General features: G+C 43.2%; 2 protein-coding genes and 2 long non-coding RNA genes across 6 annotated transcripts in view; 3 read left to right on the top strand and 1 right to left on the bottom strand.

The window, feature by feature from the left end:
* Window positions 1-571, top strand: part of LOC127351051 (uncharacterized) — a 59,047-nt gene extending 58,476 nt beyond the window's left edge. For all 3 annotated transcript variants that reach the window (XR_007880771.1, XR_007880770.1, XR_007880769.1), the window contains exon 2: window positions 125-571. This is a non-coding gene — a long non-coding RNA (uncharacterized LOC127351051). The remainder of the gene's footprint in view (window positions 1-124) is intronic.
* galr1b (galanin receptor 1b) overlaps window positions 1-20,789 on the bottom strand; it is a 244,086-nt gene that overhangs the window by 2,198 nt on the left and 221,099 nt on the right. The gene's annotated exons all lie outside the window — the stretch shown is intronic.
* Window positions 9,021-10,665, top strand: LOC127351055 (uncharacterized). Its single transcript, XR_007880776.1, has 2 exons — window positions 9,021-9,519; window positions 9,881-10,665. It is a non-coding gene; the product is annotated as an uncharacterized LOC127351055 (long non-coding RNA).
* LOC127351425 (uncharacterized) lies at window positions 13,634-18,496 on the top strand. Its single transcript, XM_051378955.1, has 4 exons — window positions 13,634-13,734; window positions 13,887-14,043; window positions 17,838-18,027; window positions 18,189-18,496. The coding sequence occupies exons 1-4, from the start codon at window positions 13,634-13,636 to the stop codon at window positions 18,494-18,496; spliced, it is 756 nt and encodes a 251-aa protein (XP_051234915.1).

The following is a 20,789-nucleotide window of genomic DNA, read 5'->3' as shown; positions in this document are numbered from 1 at the left end:
GGGATTTCCCATGGTGCACTGAGCTACTCTCTTCCTCTCTCTTTCTGCACTCATTCATGTCCCTTTAATGCATGTTACTAACTCCACTTCTTCCCCGGAGTTCTTGTGCTTTCTCGTCTCGCAGGTTCTCATGGATCCTGGTGGAGCCTCCTGCCATGGTCCTGCTTGACTGCCATTGCCAATACTGTTGTTGCTGTGCACCTGTCTGTCTGTCTGTCGCTCTCTCTCTCTCTCTCTCTCTCTCTCTCTCTCTCTCTCTCTCACCCCAACTGGTCGAGACAGACGACCACCCACCTAGAGCCGGAGGATCTGTCCTAGGTTTCTGCCTTTTAACAGGCAGTTTTTCCTTGCCCTTGTCGCCAAGTGCTTGCTCATGGTGGTACTGTTGGGTCTCTGTAATTAATGTTAAAGAGTTCGGTCTAGACCTGCTCTATTTGAAAAGTGTCCTGAGATAACTTCTGTTATGAATTGGCGCTATACAAATAAAATTGAATTGAAAATTGAATTGAGTTCCACAAGGTTCTGTACTTGGACCAATACTATTTACTTTATATATGCTCCCTTTACGCAACATTATTAGGAATCACTCCATTAACTTTCACTGTTATGCAGATGATACACAGTTATATCTATCAATCAAACCCAATGAAATTAATCAATTATCTAAATTACAAACATGTCTTACGGACATAAAATCCTGGATGACCTGCAATTTTCTGATGTTAAACGAAATTCTTGTTCTTGGCCCCAAAAACCTTAGAGACTCATTGTCTAAAGATATAGTCACTCTAGATGGCATTAACTTGGCCTCTAGCACCACTGTCAGGAATCTTGGAGTTATCTTTGATCAGGATTTGTCATTTAACTCCCACATAAAGCAGACCTCTAGGACCACCTTCTTTCATTTACATCATATTAGAAAAATTAGACACATCCTATCACAGACAGATGCAGAAAAACTAATCCATGCATTTGTTACTTCAAGGCTGGATTACTGCAACTCTTTATTATCAGGTTGCCCCAATAAGTCCATTAAAACGCTCCAATTAATTCAGAACGCTGCAGCACGAGTACTGACAGGAACTAGAAAAAGAGATCACATCTCTCCTGTACTAGCTTCTCTGCATTGGCTCCCTGTAAAATGTAGAATTGAATTTAAAATCCTCCTCCTCACCTATAAAGCTCTTCATGGTCAGGCCCCTTCATATCTTAAAGAGCTCATAGTACCCTATTACCCCTCTAGAACACTGTGTTCTCTGAATGCTGGGCTACTTGTGGTTCCTTTAGTCTCTAAAAGTAGAACAGGAGCCAGAGCCTTCAGTTACCAAGCTCCTCTCCTGTGGAACCAGCTTCCAGTTGTGGTTCGGGAGGCAGACACCCTCACCACATTCAAGAGTAGGCTTAAGACATTCCTCTTTGATAAAGCTTATAGTTAGGGCTGGATCAGGTGAGTCCTGAACCATCCCTTAGTTATGCTGCTATAGGCCTAGACTATCGGGGGATTTCCCATGGTGCACTGAGCTACTCTCTTCCTCTCTCTTTCTGCACTCATTCATGTCCCTTTAATGCATGTTACTAACTCCACTTCTTCCCCGGAGTTCTTGTGCTTTCTCGTCTCGCAGGTTCTCATCGATCCTGGTGGAGCCTCCTGCCATGGTCCTGCTTGACTGCCATTGCCAATACTGTTGTTGCTGTGCACCTGTCTGTCTGTCTGTCTCTCGCTCTCTCTCTCTCTGCCTCTCTCTCTCGCTCTCTCTCTCTCGTCCTCTCTCTCTCTCTCTCTCTCTCTCTTTCACCCCAACTGGTCGAGACAGACGACCACCCACCTAGAGCCGGAGGATGTGTCCTAGGTTTCTGCCTTTTAACAGGCAGTTGGCGCTATACAAATAAAATTGAATTGAATTGAATTGAAAATCAGTAAAATGTTCACTGACAACATATTTCATTTGTTTTCCACCAAACTAGACAACCTTATAATATCTTGCAGGTAGTCGGAGCAGAGGAACTACACGTAGACCTTCCCAGCTCAGTACGAACCAGAATGAGAAGATCCACATCTGGAAGAGACAAATGCTGGAAATTCAGTTCAATTCAATTCAATTCAATTCAATTCAATTCAATTTTATTTGTATAGCGCCAATTCATAACAGAAGTTATCTCAGGACACTTTCCAAATAGAACAGGTGTAGACCGAACTCCTTATAACATTATTTACAGAGACCCAACAGTACCACCATGAGCAAGCACTTGGCAACAAGGGCAAGGAAAAACTGCCTGTTAAAAGGCAGAAACCTAGGACAGATCCTCCGGCTCTAGGTGGGTGGTCGTCTGTCTCGACCAGTTGGGGTGAAAGAGAGAGAGAGAGAGAGAGAGAGAGAGACACAGACAGACAGATAGACAGACAGACAGGTGCACAGCAACAACAGTAGCAACAACTACACTAATAGTAGTGACTGATGATGATGAACATGACAACAGCAACGATGGGGGACAATGAGCAGTTACGACAGTAACCAGAAACTTTACATTAAGAGCAGAGAAACAGATACATACAGTACGTTTATCAGAGGGACGTCTATAAATCACTGTAATCTGTAACAGAGACAAAAACAGCTTATACAGTTCTTTGCTGGTTCTATTAAAAATAAAAAAATTTGTCTGTCAGGAAGCTGAACCCCCCCCCGCCCAAAAAAATCACTCCAGACTCTGGACATACTGTCTCCTGCACTCCTATTATTATTAGTTTTACCATTACTATCACCACATACCACACAGATTAAAATTGGCTGCTATTTATTTATTACTATACTGTTTATACTGTTTGTTTACTGACTGTTCTTTTGCAATATTGCTGTTACAAATATAGCTTACATAATTTTTCTGCGGCTATTACCATCTGCCTTTTTGCACTACCATAAGTATTGTATTGTATATTTTATATTTTATTGTCTGTTGAGAAATTTAATGTTTAAATTTGAGTATTAGGGAATGTCTTATCGGTTGTGCCTGTGCACCGTGGGTGAATGAGAAACATCCTCTCGATTCCTTGTATGTCTGGTGCATGTGAAGAATTGACATTAAAGCTGACTTTGACTTTGACTGATCAGGATTCACTGGTTGCTGCCTCATTTCATTTCATTCGAGTCATTTAATACTGAGTGTCTGTCGATACCCAGTCCCGATCCGATACTTCTATTTTATTTATATAACACAGTGCACACTGCAAGTACATTAGTACTAAAATCAATCCAGTGTATATGCATTAAGAAACAAAATGTCTGCATCAAAGCTGTTCCTTAATGAGGTTTTATACACAATAAAGTGTAAAATAACAAACTGTAATCTTTCTGTTGGAGGGAGTTTCTCTCTCCAGTGTTTAGTGTCTCACTGCAGCTTTTACCAGAGTTACTGAGTGAATGGTAAATGGACCTGTACTTGTAAAGCGCCTTTCCTTCTGACCACTCAAAGCTTGCATCAGGAGCAATTCAGGGTTCAATATCTTGCTCAAGGATACTTTGACATGTGGCAGGAGGAGCCGGGGATTGAACCAACAACCTTCCAATTAGTGGACGACCCGCTTTTCCTCTGAGCCACAGCTGCCCTGAGTGAACTGTCTATATTCTGCTGACTGATTCTCACAGTAACCTCGTTTAGAGGTTAAATCTGAGACATATCTGCATCTTCACAGCCAGAGACAAGGAAGTGAGTTCGGTGACGTGGGTCAACGTTTTGTGCAGGAAATTCCTTGTGCATGAAAAGACACAATTGATCTGATAACTTAAGTATTAATGTAATGATATAATAGACCTTTTTCACAGCAGGGCCCAGGTCTATTGTTTGATGAATAACTGGAATGTGTTACAATGTAATGTGATTACAGACTGACAAAAAGCAGCAAAAAGAAAAATTATTTATAGTAAAATATAATCGACTTGTGTTTTTTTGGCTCCATTTGAGCTCAACGTGTTGCAATAAAGTTGTTCTGGATTTAAGATCAGGCGATTAAACCAACAACAAATCTGATCCCAGTCAGCAGAGAACACAGGAACTAATGTTTCAGGAGAACAGTAACAATCAGATATTATAAGTTGATCCCTGATCAGTGTTTTCTGTACGTGAGAACAGTTTGTGTTTGGAGGTCAGAAGCTGTTGATTCACAGTGAGTTCGGTACTACGAGATTAATATCAAACACAAATGCAGCGTTAAAAGACTCCATGAAACAGGAAGTAGTGAACCAGTGAATGCAGCTGGACCCGGTACCAAACACAATCTCAGAGAATGTCAGTCTGACTAGGAAACCAGCACCGAGGTGGTTTTCCTGACAGGTTTGGCTCCTGGCATCCCGGGGCTGAGTAAACTAGGTTAGCTACTTGTGTTCGATCCCAGTCTGGTCTGGCTGCTGAACCCAGCTCTGTCGCTCGCTAATGGCAGATACAGTTAACAGCAGCTAATTAGCGGTTAGCTACTTTAGCTAAACCTATCTGTCCATCAGGAAACTCTGTAAATCACAGAGAGTTGAAGCTGAGCAGCTGGAGGGCGTCAGAGGGAAAACCAGGAAATATTTTCTCCATAAAATCTGATCCACTTTCACCGGAATCAATGAATACAGTTAAAAAGCTGAGCTAGCTAATGTAGCTATAAAGTAGTGCTAGCTAGCTAACGTAGCTATACAGTAGGTGTGTGTACAATGCTAGTGAGGCCATAGATAGGCCTCAGAAACACTCCGCTCCGGCAGCGTCAGAAGAGAGAAAACGTTTGATTGGACGCAGCATTAGTATACGCCCCCGAGTGCACGATGAGTCATCAAATACTTTTATTGATTATCAGGAAACTCTATTGTTGGACAGAAACTGGAGAATGGGGTGACTGTTCACATAACGTCTGTATGAATGCTGTGATTGTGTCTGTGATGGATCAGCTACATATTTTTCCCTCAGAGCTGAAAACATCACATGGTCTTGGTCTCACAGTTCAGCTTTAGCAGAGTTAAACATCTTCTTCTTTGTGCTTTTGTTTCACAGAACAAACAAATATAAGTTTTATTTCTTTCACTCCACACAGTTCCTTTCCTGAACCTGGTCTCACAACTAGAACTATGATTGATTTACAGGTTTCAGAACATTAAAGAAGATACAGTGCCTGATTCTGAAAAGAGCTGCTATCCAAATATGCAGAGGTGGGAAGTAATGAAGTACAAATACTTTTTTAGACTACTTTTTACTTTTACTCTTTACCGTTTTACACAATATCGCAAACTGGCTTCTTACTTCAGCTTGAATGTATTTGAGAGGAATTACTGATTATTATTGATTATCATTGTTATTTTATTACATCACTGCACGTATATATCACACAACAGACATAACGAAACAGAAAGTACTTTTACTATGTACTCTGAGTACATTTCCGAGCCTGTACTTGTATACTTTAACCGAGTAAAGAATTAGTAGTTCTACTTCTAGTATCTGTAGTTCTGCCTTAGTAAAGAATGTGTGAACCTTTGCCTCCTCTGCTCCTAAGCACTGACATAATGTGTGTTTGCAGCTTCGTTAAACCCGTTGAAGTCTTTGTGATTACGTCACTGAGCTGAGGGTCAGAGAGGTTCAGGAGGTTTAATGAAGGACTGAACAGTGACAAGAAGTTTGGATGGACCTCTGAATGTTCATAAATACAGCTGCTCAGAACCAATCTGGACCGTGCAGATCTAGAACAGACCTGAAGCCTTCTGGGTCCTCTGTGGTGAACTAATGACCTTGTCTTTAACAGCTGACATTGATCAGGCTCAGACGAGTGATTTACTGCCAGTTTGTGCAGTTTGGAGTCAGATAAATCTGACTTTGAACACTTGTACGAACAAACCTGTGGAAGAGAAAAGTTTAAATGAAAATGAGTCTAATGAAGTTTGCTGCTGTCTGTCGCTGTGCTCCTCCTCAGGTTCCCCCCAGTAAAATCCACTGGTTTCCATGGAGAGCAGCTGGTGTGAGCTCTGTGGAGGAAATCTGTGACACACTGACCTCAATCTGCTGCTCAATTGTTCACTGTGTCCTGCTAAGTAGACCGAAGCCCTGCGTGCAGAGCAGCTCTGAGCGCTCTGCAGGTGGTCACATGATCATTACATGTCCTGAAGAACCAAATTGACAAAAGGAGTGGAAAGATAACTTTTCAAGGATTTTAATGGGGAAATTATACGTTACCATATCAGACACATACCAATCACACCCCATTGGTCTGTGGAGCTCTGAACCTCCAGTTGGGCTTTATGGTCGTCTCCATGTTGGTGTTTAGCAGTCAGCGGAGGTCACGTATCTGCTCTCATTGGCTGCTCTGGATTTGGAAACAATGGCGGCTCTACTGCTCACACAAGATCTGGTATTCCAGATAAATAGTAAAATGTGTTTGTGAACAGATTTGAGGAAAGAAATAATCAACAACAGAATCTGGATCCATATCTGATCAGCACTGTTTGACAGTTTGATCTGGGTTTGGGGCATTTTCAGCAGTTTGTCTGTTTTTTTGTATATTTATATATTATATATATATACATTTTTTTTATTTTTTCTATTGTGTGTTGTCTTTTGCGTCCATCATTCATGTATTTTTAGTGTTTTCATGTATCTTTCATGTGTTTAGTGTATTTTTTGTTTTTCATGTGTTTCTTTGTGAATATTTATTTTACTCTAAATGGGACCATCATTTACTAAATGATTTTTCATTAATATGGTGAAGAAATCCAATGAAAAATAATCCTCCACAGCTTTACACCTTTTCCAGCTCATGAACGTTTTTGCTAAAAACCAGCTCTGCTTTATTTTCGTGTCAACCAACAACAGAAAAAAAAACCTGAACTTAACTTATGTATCAAGACGGAGCTCACCAGCTCTGGCCAGAGGGACCTAATATCCGCCAACTTACTGATTCGGTAAGCTAACCTGTCCACAACAATGGTGAGAAACCAACATTCAGTTTGGATGTTAGCCTGTTAGCAGCGTTTCTCTGTGGATGTCATGAGAAGATCAGGTCAGACTTTCTTAATCGTGATAATTATATTGATTTGGGCACAATGTTGTGGCTGATAGCTAGCTAGCTTGTTGTTTAATGTACTGTCAGATTATATTTATTATTGACCTTAACTCTTTTTAGTGTATTGCAGCGTATAGACCGATCTCTAACCTCCCCTTCCTCTCTAAGATTCTGGAGAAAGTAGTCACCAAAGAGTTCTGTGACTTTTTACATAACAATAGTTTATTTGAGGATTTTCAGTCAGGATTTAGAGTTCACAGCACAGAGGCAGCTCTGGTTAAAGTTAATAATGACCTTCTGATTGCTTCAGACAATGGACTTGTCTCTGTACTTGTCTCTGTCTGTATTATTAGATCTTAGTGCTGCATTTGACACCATTGACCATAATATTCTTTTACAGAGACTTGAGAATCAAATTGGCATTAAAGGAACCGCACTAAGCTGGTTTAAGTCAAATTTATCAGATCGCTCGCATTTTGTACATGTTAATGATGAATCTTTAATAAATACTACAGTTAGTCATGGAGTTCCACAAGGTTCTATACTTGGACCAATACTATTTACTTTATATATGCTCCCTTTAGGCAACATTATTAGGAATCACTCCATTAACTTTCACTGTTATGCAGATGATACGCAGTTATATCTTAATAATGTTAAAGAGTTCGGTCTAGACCTGCTCTATTTGAAAAGTGTCCTGAGATAACTTCTGTTATGAATTGGCGCTATACAAATAAAATTGAATTGAATTGAATTGAATATCTATCAATCAAGCCCGATGAAATTAATCAATTATCTAAATTACAAACATGTCTTAAGGACATAAAATCCTGGATGAGCTGCAATTTTCTGATGTTAAACTCAGAAAAAAACTAAATTCTTGTACTTGGCCCCAAAAACCTTAGAGACTCACTGTCTAAAGATATAGTTACTCTAGATGGCATTACCTTGGCCTCTAGCACCACTGTCAGGAATCTTGGAGTTATCTTTGATCAGGATTTGTCTTTAAACTCCCACATAAAGCAGACCTCTAGGACTGCCTTCTTTCATTTACGTAATACTACAAAAATTAGACACATCCTACACTGTGCCCGGATTTCCTATCTAATCAAACAATCAAGTACAATGTAATCAATACATTTAAGTTTGATTGCATTACTATCAAATGTAAGTATATTCTAATAATTAGAAGTAGAATATACTTACATTTGATAGCAATGTAGTGTGTGAGTAATTTTAAGTTTAATGGGCTGGAATTCATAAGTTTTGGTCATGACCACGCCTCTTTATTTCTCGTCACAACAGAATTTGAATCTTGATGATTAGTGCTGCATTCATTTGTATTGGAAGTTTCGGCACTCCTGAGTTGGGAAGTAATTTTTCCGACTTTGTGGGAAATAATGTGGGAACAACATGGATGCTACAAAACAGATGTGTTGTATTTTAATATTTTTCAGAGTGTTACAAAGACATTGATAGCATACCAGTGGAGATTCACGTTATCAAACTTGCTGAGACGGTTTAAAGCTTTATTTTGTCCCAGACTTGTTGCTGCATGAGTAACCTACATTCCCTAAAACCACAAAAATATTGACTTATTATCAGAGTTTGTGCTATAGTCACTCTACATGGATAGCAATTAACTTTAATATTCTATTGCACATTATATCTAAGCAAAATGTATAGGTTATATTAATTTGAAGTTCGAATTAATTTTTCCGATTATTCTGGCAGCACTTGAATGCAGCATTTCCGTTACGTCTCCCGCATTTGTGTTCACCTGTTGCGTCCCGGTTAGCCTATCGAGTCGATGTGTGCTGAGACAGGACGACTGAATCTGGTGAGTGAGCGACCACACTGTGTTTTAATATTTGATTTTAAAGTTGCCACTGTGTGTTAGTTGGCTGTTGAGGGTGAAAAATGTTGTTTTAATCAGCTAAGATTATATGCTAACGTTCATCACATTTTAGCTTCAGAGTAGAGAAAACAACATTTTAACCAGTTAAAGACATTTTCTCTCCATAGTCCATAGATTTATCTGCAGTGGCTGTTTGTGAGCAGTAAAAACGTTGTTTTAACCAGTAATATGGATATTTCCACTTGCTAGAGACTTGTTAGCTCGGAAGCTAATGGAAATTGCAGTTTACAGCAGTTAAATATAATATATAAATATTTTCAACTGATATTTTTTTTGTTTTTTTGTTTTTGTCTTTCCACCTACTGTGCTGGAGAGTGAGCTGAAGTTTCCTGATTCTCCTCATGGATGCAGCCTGATTAATCTGCATTATTTTATAATTAATTTAACATGTTACTTTGACAGCCCTAAAAGTAATTAAAAACTGTGGAGAAGTCAATAAATGTATTTCATAACTATATGTGATTTAGTTATGTCCACTATCTTGCAGACCACACAGCCAACAGACATAAGGTGCCTTTGTCTTCGGGGACTGCCAGTCATCTTCGGGGATGATCCCTCTGAATTCTTCTAAACCTTCCCTGTAAGTAACTACATTTGTTGTAAATGATGCAGGTGCATTGTTTTAGTGATTAAAGGTCCAGTGTGTAATATTTATGGTGATTTATTAACAGAAATGTAAAATAATACATATAACTATGTTGTTAGTGCTATATAGTCACCCTATGAAACGAGTCGTTACGTTTTTATTACGTCAGATTTTGCATTTATGTGTACATATACCTCGGGTCCCCCTACACAGAGGCTGACATCTTCCGCTGCACAGTAGCGATTCGCCGCTACTTTGCCAAGCGAAGAAGAAGGCGGATGTGACGTAGGAGGCGGAGGAACGCCGTGTTTACTAGTTGTTAACGGCTAACTTTGTTGTGTTTTCTTTCTGTCAGGACGCAAGTGACAAGGACTTGTACAGTCAGATGCGAGTGGGAATCTTCTGCATTGACGAAAATCCTCAGCTCAACCCATCCAGAGTAGGCATCGTCTTGGAGGGGGTTGTGGTCATGGAGGAGCTGGCCAACCTACCACAGGCCTTTTTGGACTGATTTATGCCTTGCACTTAGATTACCCTAAATGCATGAAAAACACCTTCCAGTTCATTCAGCAGGTGATGCTCAACCTGGGCAGAGGTGAGCTTGCACCAAAAATCCAAACACTGAAAAATCAACTCTCTGTCTAAAACAGTGTTCTGAAATATACCACTGTTCCAAATACCAGTGCTTGGTGCTGTTGCATGTCTAAAATGCCATGTTTACTGTTTTGCACTGTTTGTGAAATGTTTTTAAGTATTTCCACTGTCTTTGTGTCTTTCTGATGATGATCAGATGATGGTATTTGTACTCATCTAGCAGTTTGGTTCCATCCGTATTGCTAGGCATGTTTTATGGTTTTATTGTGGTTTTATTATTAGCAGGACTTAGGGTCCTTGTAGTCCTCCAGCAATCCTGTCATAGTGGGAGCATGGAAGACACTGGCATTGTGCACATCAAAGCTAAAGTTGTGGTTCCACTTTCCAATTTGTGCATGTAGAGAGCAGCAGAAGTTAACAGAGAAGAGGCAGTCTTCTTTCCCTTCTAAAATATGTTATATACCGCCAGGGTCAACCAAGAACAAATAATATGGTTTAAAAATGTTTCCTGTGCCCCAAGTTAAAATAAAACATGAAAAGAATGTACTTTTGTGTTTTGCTTTTTATTTTCTTAATTTAGAATTTCTGGTGTAAAACAGTTTAATGAAATGTAATTTTGTTTTTTACTCTTAAGATACTAGGTGGAGTAATTGGGTAAATTAACATTACAAGTGATTTCAAGTGAAATCAACTTGGAGGTTAGTGCACTGGGCTTTCAATTTTAAGTGGAATAAATGAGCAATGAAATTAATATTACAAATGATTTTAAGTTAAATCTACTTGGAGATAAGTGCATTGAGCTTTACATTTTAAGTGGAATAAATGAGCAAATACATTTATATTACAAATGATTTTAAGTTAAATCAACTTGGAGGTTAGTGCATTGAACTTAAAATTTTCATGAAACATTACTTAATTTTTTTAGGGCAACCGGTTTACTCAAATTTTTTAAGTAAACCCAACTTATCCAGGTTTACAGTGTATCACAGACAGATGCAGAAAAACTAATCCATGCATTTGTTACTTCTAGGCTGGATTACTGTAACTCTTTATTATCAGGTTGCCCCAATAAGTCCATTAAAACGCTCCAATTAATTCAAAAGGCTGCAGCACGAGTACTGACAGGAACTAGAAAAAGAGATCACATCTCTCCTGTACTAGCTTCTCTGCATTGGCTCCCTGTAAAATTTAGAATAGAATTTAAAATTCTCCTCCTCACCTATAAAGCTCTTCATGGTCAGGCCCCTTCATATCTTAAAGAGCTCATAGTACCCTATTACCCCTCTAGAACACTGCGTTCTCTGAATGCTGGGCTACTTGTGGTTCCTATAGTCTCTAAAAGTAGAACAGGAGCCAGAGCCTTCAGTTACCAAGCTCCTCTCCTGTGGAACCAGCTTCCAGTTGTGGTTCGGGAGGCAGACACCCTCTCCACATTCAAGAGTAGGCTTAAGACATTCCTCTTTGATAAAGCTTATAGTTAGGGCTGGATCAGGTGAGTCCTGAACCATCCCTTAGTTATGCTGCTATAGGCCTAGACTATCGGGGGATTTCCCATGGTGCACTGAGCTCCTCTCTTCCTCTCTCTTTCTGCACTCATTCATGTCCCATTAATGCATGTTACTAACTTCACTTCTTCCCCGGAGTTCTTGTGCTTTCTCGTCTCGCAGGTTCTTATCGATCCTGGTGGAGCCTCCTGCCATGGTCCTGCTAGATTGCCATTGCCAATACTGTTGTTGCTGATTTGCCGTTGTGTTTTCTCTTTTTGTGTTGTGTTTTCTGATTTGCCGTTGTGATTTGCACCTCAGGGCCACCGTACTTCTGTTATGAATTGGCGCTATACAAATAAAATTGAATTGAATTGAATTGAATTGAACATAAGCTCTCTGTCTCATAGCATAACCTATTTATTGAAGTAGTGAAGATTTCCATGGCAATGGAACAGTATGGGATGGTAGACCCTCAGGTGTTACCAGGGAAACAGAGTTATGGCTTTTTTTTTTTTTTTTTTTTTATGTTTTTGGAGGCTTTTATTGCCTTTATGATGGTGACAGCTAGGGACGGATGAGGGGGGTAGAGAAGCGGGGGATGACACGCAGCAAGGGGCCACAGGTCTGATTCGAACCCTGCGCCACTGCAGCATGGACTGGGTTACCAGCTCTACCCACTGAGCTAACCAGGCGCCCCCCGGCCATGGCTTTTAATCTAGAATGTTAGCGCTGCGTGAGTTCTCTTAACTTTTTGGCTCTTTTTGGTGGTTTTTTTTATAGTGTTTAGTGTTTTGCTGAAAGTGTGAAGCTATGGATTCACACTTGTTGTTTTTTTAACTTTTTGGTGCGGCGTCGGGAGACCCACTCAACCACGGCTCCATTGTTTACACCCGGGATCAGCTGTTAGCCCTGTGCCACACACCCCTTTGCTCTGCCGTAGCAGCAGGAGATCTCCAAGGAGATACGGCGAAGGAGAAGAGGATGCAGAGCGGGAGTAAAGTGCAGATGGAAAAGACGGTATAAACCATGTTTACCGTCTGTCATCATGGGGAACGTAAGATCTCTGCCCAACAAGATGGAAGAGCTTACGGCACTAACCCAGCTGCAGAAGGAGTACCGGGAATGCAGCCTCATGTGCTACACAGAGACGTGACTGAGTAAACTTTCTCCTGACTCATGCGTCCCCCTGGACCGATTTCAATCAATAACATTGCTGTAACTGTGTACATCCCTCCCTCGGCCGTCGCTGCTGCAGCTACAGATCAGATCTGCACTGTCGTCTCCAAACTTCAAAACCAGCACCCCCAATCCCTCCTCCTCATCTCCGGTGACTTCAACCATACTTCCCTTCCCCCTTCACTTGGTCACTCAGATCACAACCTTGTCCATCTGGTCACAGACTACACCCCTGTGGTGAATAAACAACCACCTGAGAAGAGGCCTGTGAAGGAGTGGTCTGAGGAGAACAGTGCTAGGCTCAGAGACTGCTTTGAGACAACAGACTGGGAAGCACTCTGCAGCCCCCACGGAAATGACATTGACAGTATGACCCACTGCATTACAGACTATATTCATTTGTGTGTGGAGAACGCTGTGCCCTCCAAGTTGGTACCTTGTTTTCCCAACAACAAACCCTGGTTGACCTCCGAGATTAAGGCCCTGCTGAATGAGAAGAAGAGAGTCTTTAAATCGGGTTACAAAGAGTAGCTGCACAGAGTCCAGAAGGAAATCCAGCAGAAGATCAGGAAGGGGAAGGACAGCTACAGGAGGAAACTGGAGAAGCGGCTGGAACAGAACAACGGCAGGGACGTCTCGAGAGGGCTGCAATACATCTCAGGCCACGGGAAAGGAAAGGAAATCAACACCAGTCCACTCCCCCCCCAACCCACTCACCAGTTCACCACCCCCCCACCCCAGTCATCATCCACCCTCTCCATAACAGTTGATCAGGTGAGGTGTCAATTTAAGAAGACAGCATCAGCCTAAGACTGCTTAAAAATTGTGCAGACCAGCTCTGTGGTGTGATCATGCACTTGTTCAATCTGAGCCTGAGCCTGGAGAAAGTCCCAGCCCTGTGGAAGACCTTCTGTATGGTCCCCTGCTACACCTGGAGGACAACGGGATTACGGTGAGGGTCATGTTTTTTGACTTCTCCAGTCCTTTTAACACTATCCAGCCGTCACTGCTCCAACACCTGGCTGCATGGACAATAGACTATCTCACCAACAGACCACAGTATGTGAGGCTCCATCACTGTGTGTCTGACGTTGTGCTCTGCAGCACAGGTCCCCCTCGGGGTACGGTGCTATCTCCCTTCCTCTTCACCCTTTACACCTCGGACTTCACCCACAACTCCACACTCTGCCACATCCAGAAGTTCTCCGATGACACAGCCATTGTTGGATGTGTTTCTGAGGGGAATGAACCCACGAAGGAAGTGGGTGAGAGTGAAGCTGGCATCCATCATGGACAACACCTCTCACCCCCTACATGACACTGTGGGGTACCTGAGTAGCTCCTTCAGCAGCAGACTGTTACACCCTCGGTGTAAGAAGGAGGGGTTCCGCAGGTCTTTCATCCCTGACGCTGTCAGACTCTACAACACCTGATCAATGTTGTAGTTTCTGTTTTAAAAAAATTACCACCATACCATAGCTTTACCACTTTTATATTTGTATTTATTTATTTCACTCAAATGCTGCTGTGACAAGTGAATTTTCCCGTTGTGGGGTTAGTAAAGTAATCTATCTATCTATCTATCTATCTATCTATCTAAAAAACTTTAGATTTTGATTGAAAAACACATGGGAATACAAATGATCTTATTTTTTTCTTTAATCAGTGACCATGGTATAAGACTGATAATGTCCTTCGAGGTGTCCAATATCTTGAACAGTCGTAGACAGAGTTAGTTTGTGTTTAATCAGATTACCAGGCAGCAAACCGAAAGTAAGACTCCAGCATAATGCACGTTGCACAGAGCGTGGTAGTACTGGATGTTGGATCCGGAATAACCTGCAGTTCAGTCGTTGGCCGGATCAGTGACTCTGTGAGGTCTGAAAATAACATGTGCACCAAAACAAACAGCCGATAGTGTCACAGTCTGTATTTGGGCAGTTCCCAGAAATGCGGCACACTGGATTCTTGGAGCCGGCCGGCTGACTGAAGACATGACGCTTTCTGTTGCTGCCAGCCTGCTCTTGGCTCATAGACGGTGTGCTGTAATAGGCTTTTGTTCACAGCAAGCTGGAGGCATGTTTGGCACGCCGAGCTGCAATCAGACCCAGCTTGACCAGGCAGTGGCAAGCAAGAATGTTTCTCTGGACGCGTTTCCTGTGGGACGTCCCGGGGAGGACAGAGAGAGGCTTCATTACAGAAGAACAGGAACGCCACCTTCAGTGTGGAGAAATAAGAGACCTCGCCAGTGGCCCCACAAACCAGGAGAGGAGTCTGAAGGTTTATGTACAAAGTCCTCTGTTACTCTCAACAGGAATGAAAAAGAGTAAAGGACAGTTAGATCAATTATATTAAACCTACAGTGTGTACTTTCTTCCACTAGGAGTCTCTCACATCCAACAAACAATGAATTGTGATGAGGTGGTGAAGCAGTATGGGATCATGGGAGTTGTTGTCTTCACCACCATTGGCGTAATTGCAGTCAGCTTCTCCCGGTTAGGATTCCTTCAGTGTTCATGGTTCAGGAGGTTTCTACCAGGAGCCCAATGATCCACAGAGGTTTCCTCATCTCCAAAACAAACAGACCCGCTGATTAAAACCACTAAACACACTGAATAAAGCAGTTGCACCTTAAAAGTCACTGTTTCTCCCACACCATTGGACAGACAAAGGACGTCCCGGAGGGGCTGCGAGCTGAGCTGCTGCTAACGTTAGCTCAGCTTGTTTCTCTGATAAGATCCAGACATCCGATGACTAAAATCCTTCAACTGGTTCAAATCTAGAGTTAAAAAGCACCAAGATCTAAACAGTGGATGGTAAACAGTCAGTGTATGACAGCTTCTGATTATTGATTATTGATTGAATCAACTCCATATAGAACATAGCTCATTAATCAGTGTACAGCTATCTGACTAATCACCAGAATCTACTGAACTGACTTCAAATGATTTAAATGACACTTTTCCATCAGACAGCCTCCATCTCGTTGTGTTTGGGTTAGGATTAGCTTCCACATGCTGAACCTTAAAACTGTAAACAGACCTGAAAGCAGCTGTAAGATGTTCAGTGGAGTCACAGTTACTGTTGCCCTTGAGCCAGGCACTGTCCTCAGAGCTGCCATGAACAAGGAGCCTTCCTTTAGTGCAGAGCAGGTTTATTGTGTTTGGAGAACTGGGACAAAGTTCTGCTCTATAAAAGCAACTTTATCACCCACATGGTGAACGCAGTCATAAAATGAGTTTTACTCCAACAGAAACCTTCAGACTAACAGCAGAAACAGAACCTGCTGCTGGTTTTCATTTTCTGGGCTGTTAAAAACCTCCTTTATGACTCATTTAAAGGTCAGTGACTCAGACTGTAAACCTCCCAATCCCAATCCAAACCAAAAGAACTTGATTAAAGACTTGGTGAAGATAGTTTTTGTTCATTAGAATCCATGTATGTGCAAAATGTTTTTTATACATTGTATTTTATATTCACTGTATTCTATATACGCACTGTATTTTATATATACTGCATTGTATATACACTGTATTCTAGTGATGGGCCGACCCATAACCCGCAGGTCTCGCGGGTTACCCGCGGGTCGGGTTGGGTCGGGTTAGGTCGGGTCAAGAAATGTTAACTTTATTGGCGGGGCGGGTGGGGCGGGTCATTAAGGATTAAATATGTCCAATACAGCCTACTTCTTAACAACACTGTTGGGTAAATCCACCTGTGACCTGACGTCCCAAAAGCGCCTATATATATATTTATTTTTATTAAGATTTGAATTTGTTGTTGCCATTTTCCAGTGCCACTCAAAAGGCTGTTTTCAAGCACATTTGTAAGACCAAATAAAAGCCTTATTTAATGACATATTTTACGTGTATTTAATAGCGGCGGGGCGGGGTGTGGCGGTTTGTGAAAATAGATGCGGTTGTGCTGGGCGGGATGGAGCGGGTCAAATTATTAAATAAATGCGGGACCCCCGGGTTGGAAAAACCCCGACCCGTGCATCACTACTGTATTCTACTGTATATACGCACAGTTTTTATATAAGCACTATATCTTATATACACTGTATTTTATATACACTGTATTCAATTCAGTTCAATTCAATTCAATTTTATTTGTATAGCGCCAATTCATAACAGAAGTTATCTCAGGACACTTTTCAAATAGAGCAGGTCTAGACCGAACTCTTTTTAGCATTATTTACAGAGACCCAACAGTACCACCATGAGCAAGCACTTGGCGACAAGGGCAAGGAAAAACTGCCTGTTAAAAAGCAGAAACCTAGGACAGATCCTCCGGCTCTAGGTGGGTGGTCATCTGTCTCGACCAGTTGGGGTGAGAGAGAGAAAGAGACAGAGAGAGAGAGAGACAGACAGACAGACAGACAGACAAACAGACAGGTGCACAGCAACAACAGTATTGGCAATGGCAATCTAGCTGGACCATGGCAGGAGGCTCCACCAGGATCGATAAGAACCTGCGAGACGAGAAAGCACAAGACACACTGTATTCTATATACGCACTGTATTTTATATATACTGTATTGTATATACACTGTATTCTACTGTATATACGCACAGTTTTTTATATATGCACTATATTTTATATACACCGTATTTCATACACACTGTATTCTACATACGCACTGTATTTTATATACACTGAATTTCATACACACTGTATTCTATATACACATTGTATTTTATATACACTGTATTCTATATACGCACTGTATTTTATATACACTGTATTCTATATACGTACTGTTTATATACACTGTATTCTATATATGCACTGTATTCTATATACGCACTGTATTTTATATACACTGTATTTTATATACACTGTATTTTATAAATACTATTTTATACACGCACTGTATTTTATATACACTGTATTTTATATACACTATTTTATATACGCACTGTATTTTATATACACTGTATTTTATACACACTGTATTCTATATACACACTGTTTATATACACACTGTATTCTATATATGCACTGTATTTTATGGTAAATGGATGGTAAATGGGCCTGTACTTGTATATACAGCTGAAGGACGCTGCCACCAGGTGGCTGAAGCCGGGGGGATCCAGCGGTGAGAGGCTGATGCTGGAGCAGGTGGTGCTGGAACAGTTTGTGGAGGGGCTCCCGACCGGGACCGCAGAGTGGGTGCGGTGCCACCGACCGGCGGATTTGGAGGCCGCCATCACCCTCGCCGAGGATCATCTGGCTGTCCACGGTGGGGACCGAGCTCCGGAGAGGCGGCCCTCTGCACCCGCCCGACCCATGCCGGCGCCCCGCAGGAGACCCCCACCCCCGCTTACCCCCCGGCTGGAAACTGTTGCCCGGCCTCTCCCTCTGCCACGCAGTAACCAACCCTCTTCTCTCTCTCCTTCCCAGGGTCCAGCCGCTACGGGTGCCGCTCTCGGCCCACAGGGGGTTCCTCAGGCGTCAGGGCAGGAGTGTTGGCGGTGCGGGCAGCCCGGGCATTTCCGCAGGGAGTGCCCTCTCATGGAGGTCGGACAGGTGATCCGGGTTGCTGGCCCACCAACACCCTCCCCCGGTCCAGGAGGGACATACAGCGTCCCGGTAAGGATCCAAGGGGGTATACATCAGGCAATGGTGGATTCGGGCTGCACGCAGTCTATAATTCATCAGCACCTGGTTCGACCCGGGGCTTTGGTAGAGGCATCGTGGGTGGACATTAGATGTGTACATGGGGATATTCACAGATACCTGGTTGTACCCGTGGAAATTAGATATAAGGGTAAAAAGCATATTGTTAAGGCTGCGGTTAGTTCCCGCCTGACGCACCCCCTGATTTTGGGCACGGATTGGCCTGGGTTTAATCGATTGGTGGGGCAGTGTGCGGGGGTGCGTTCACGGCCGGTAGGGACATGGGATATGTGCGCTGTGCTCAGTGGTGACGCGAGGTTGTCCGACGCTGCAGAGGGGGAGGGGGGATCTGTGGTGCCTCCGCCAGAGGCTCCACAGGTCCCCATGTTGCGCTCCACGGAAGATTTTCCACTCGAGCAGTCTCGCGACAATACTCTACGCTTTGCCTTTGACAAAGTGATAAAAATTGATGGTCAGTTGGTGCACCCTGACGCAGCGCAGACATATCCGCATTTTGCATTGGTTAGGGACAGGTTATACAGAGTGAGTCGTGACACTCAGTCAGCAGAGGAAATCACCCAGTTGTTGGTGCCGGAAAGCTGCCGGGAAACAGTTTTCCAGGCGGCTCATTATAACCCAATGGCGGGGAATATGGGGTATGAGAAAACACGGATAATGGCCCGATTCTATTGGCCTGGCATTAGGGCAGATGTACGCCGCTGGTGTGCGTCTTGCCCGGAATGTCAGTTGGTTAACCAACCGGTGATCCCGAGAGCGCCTTTGCGCCCATTACCACTCATGGAGGTTCCATTTGAGCGTATTGGCATGGACCTCATCGGGCCATTTCACCGGAGCGCACGAGGATATCGTTTTGTATTAGTCCTAGTGGATTATGCAACTCGATATCCGGAAGCAGTGCCTCTGCGCACAATCTCTGCAAAGAGTGTGGCACAGGCACTGTTCCAGGTCATCTCCCGAGTTGGGATCCCAAAAGAAATCCTAACGGACCAGGGCACCTCGTTTATGTCACGTACACTCCGGGAACTTTATGGGTTATTGGGCATCAGGTCAATTCGGACTAGTGTGTACCACCCTCAGACCGACGGCCTTGTCGAGCGTCTGAACAAAACCCTGAAGTCCATGATCCGTAAGTTTGTGCACGATGACGGCCGAAATTGGGATAGGTGGCTAGATCCTCTGTTGTTTGCAGTGCGTGAGGTGCCCCAGGCCTCAACGGGATTTTCTCCCTTTGAACTGCTGTTTGGCAGGACACCACGGGGGGTTCTGGACCTTGTTAAAGAAAGCTGGGAGGAAGGTCCGAGCCCAAGTAAAAATGAGGTTCAGTACGTCCTGGACCTGAGAGCAAAACTCCACACATTGGGCCGGTTGTCACGGGAGAATTTGCTCAGGGCCCAGGAGCGTCAACAGCGCCTGTACAACAGAGGAACTTGGCTCAGACAATTTGCACCGGGAGATAAAGTACTTGTATTACTCCCTTCTTCCAGCTCTAAATTACTCGCCAAGTGGCAAGGGCCCTTTGTGGTCACACGGCGAGTGGGTGATGTCGATTATGAGGTTGGGCGTTCTGACAGGGGAGGTGCAGCACAAATTTACCATCTTAATCTCCTTAAAGCGTGGAGAGAGGCGGAGCCTGTTTCTCTGGTGACCACGGTGAAAGAGAGAGATGAGTTGGGGCCTGAGGTCCCAAATTCCACCAATCCTGCCTCACTCCATTGTGATGACCATCTCACACCGTCCCAGAGAGCAGACGTTGCCGCGTTGCAACAGCGTTTTGCTGATGTGTTCTCCCCCCTGCCAGGACGCACAAATCTCATACAGCATCACGTTGAGACTCACCCGGGCGTGACAGTGCGTTCACGGCCCTATCGGTTACCTGAACTTTTGTGTTCAGGTAACCGATAGGGCCTTCTGAAAGGTGGTTCAGAAGGAATTGAAGGCCATGCTGGAGATGGGGGTAATAGAAGAGTCCAACAGTGCGTGGTGTAGCCCCATTGTTCTGGTACTTAAGAAGGATGGGTCTATTCGGTTCTGTGTGGACTATCGCAAGGTGAATGATGTGTCACGGTTTGATGCTTATCCGATGCCTCGGGTCGACGAACTCCTGGATCGGTTAGGCACTGCTCGCTTTTTCACGACACTGGATTTAACCAAGGGCTATTGGCAGATTCCCTTGTCTCCAGAGTCTAAGGAAAAAACGGCCTTCTCCACTCCGTATGGATTGTACCAATTTGTCACACTTCCTTTCGGGTTGTTTGGCGCCCCAGCCAGTTTCCAGCGTCTCATGGACCGGGTCCTGCGTCCGCACTCTGCGTATGCGGCCGCCTACTTGGATGACGTTATCATCCATAGTAACAGCTGGCGGGA

This window comes from Dicentrarchus labrax, unplaced genomic scaffold (assembly GCF_905237075.1).
Source record: "Dicentrarchus labrax unplaced genomic scaffold, dlabrax2021, whole genome shotgun sequence".
NCBI lineage: Eukaryota > Metazoa > Chordata > Actinopteri > Moronidae > Dicentrarchus > Dicentrarchus labrax.
Note: the sequence above shows the minus strand (reverse complement) of the source record. Positions and strands in the feature narration are given on the sequence as shown.

What these genes read in the sequence shown, in the direction of transcription:
- LOC127351425 (XM_051378955.1), top strand. Translation starts at nt 13,634, where the DNA reads ATGCACTTGTTCAATCTGAGCCTGAGCCTGGAGAAAGTCCCAGCCCTG. An exon ending in GGAATGAACCCACGAAGGAA is followed by an intron (nt 14,044 to 17,837) that starts GTGGGTGAGAGT and finishes TTGTATATACAG; the next exon opens with CTGAAGGACGCTGCCACCAG. An exon ending in GGATCATCTGGCTGTCCACG is followed by an intron (nt 18,028 to 18,188) that starts GTGGGGACCGAG and finishes TCTCCTTCCCAG; the next exon opens with GGTCCAGCCGCTACGGGTGC.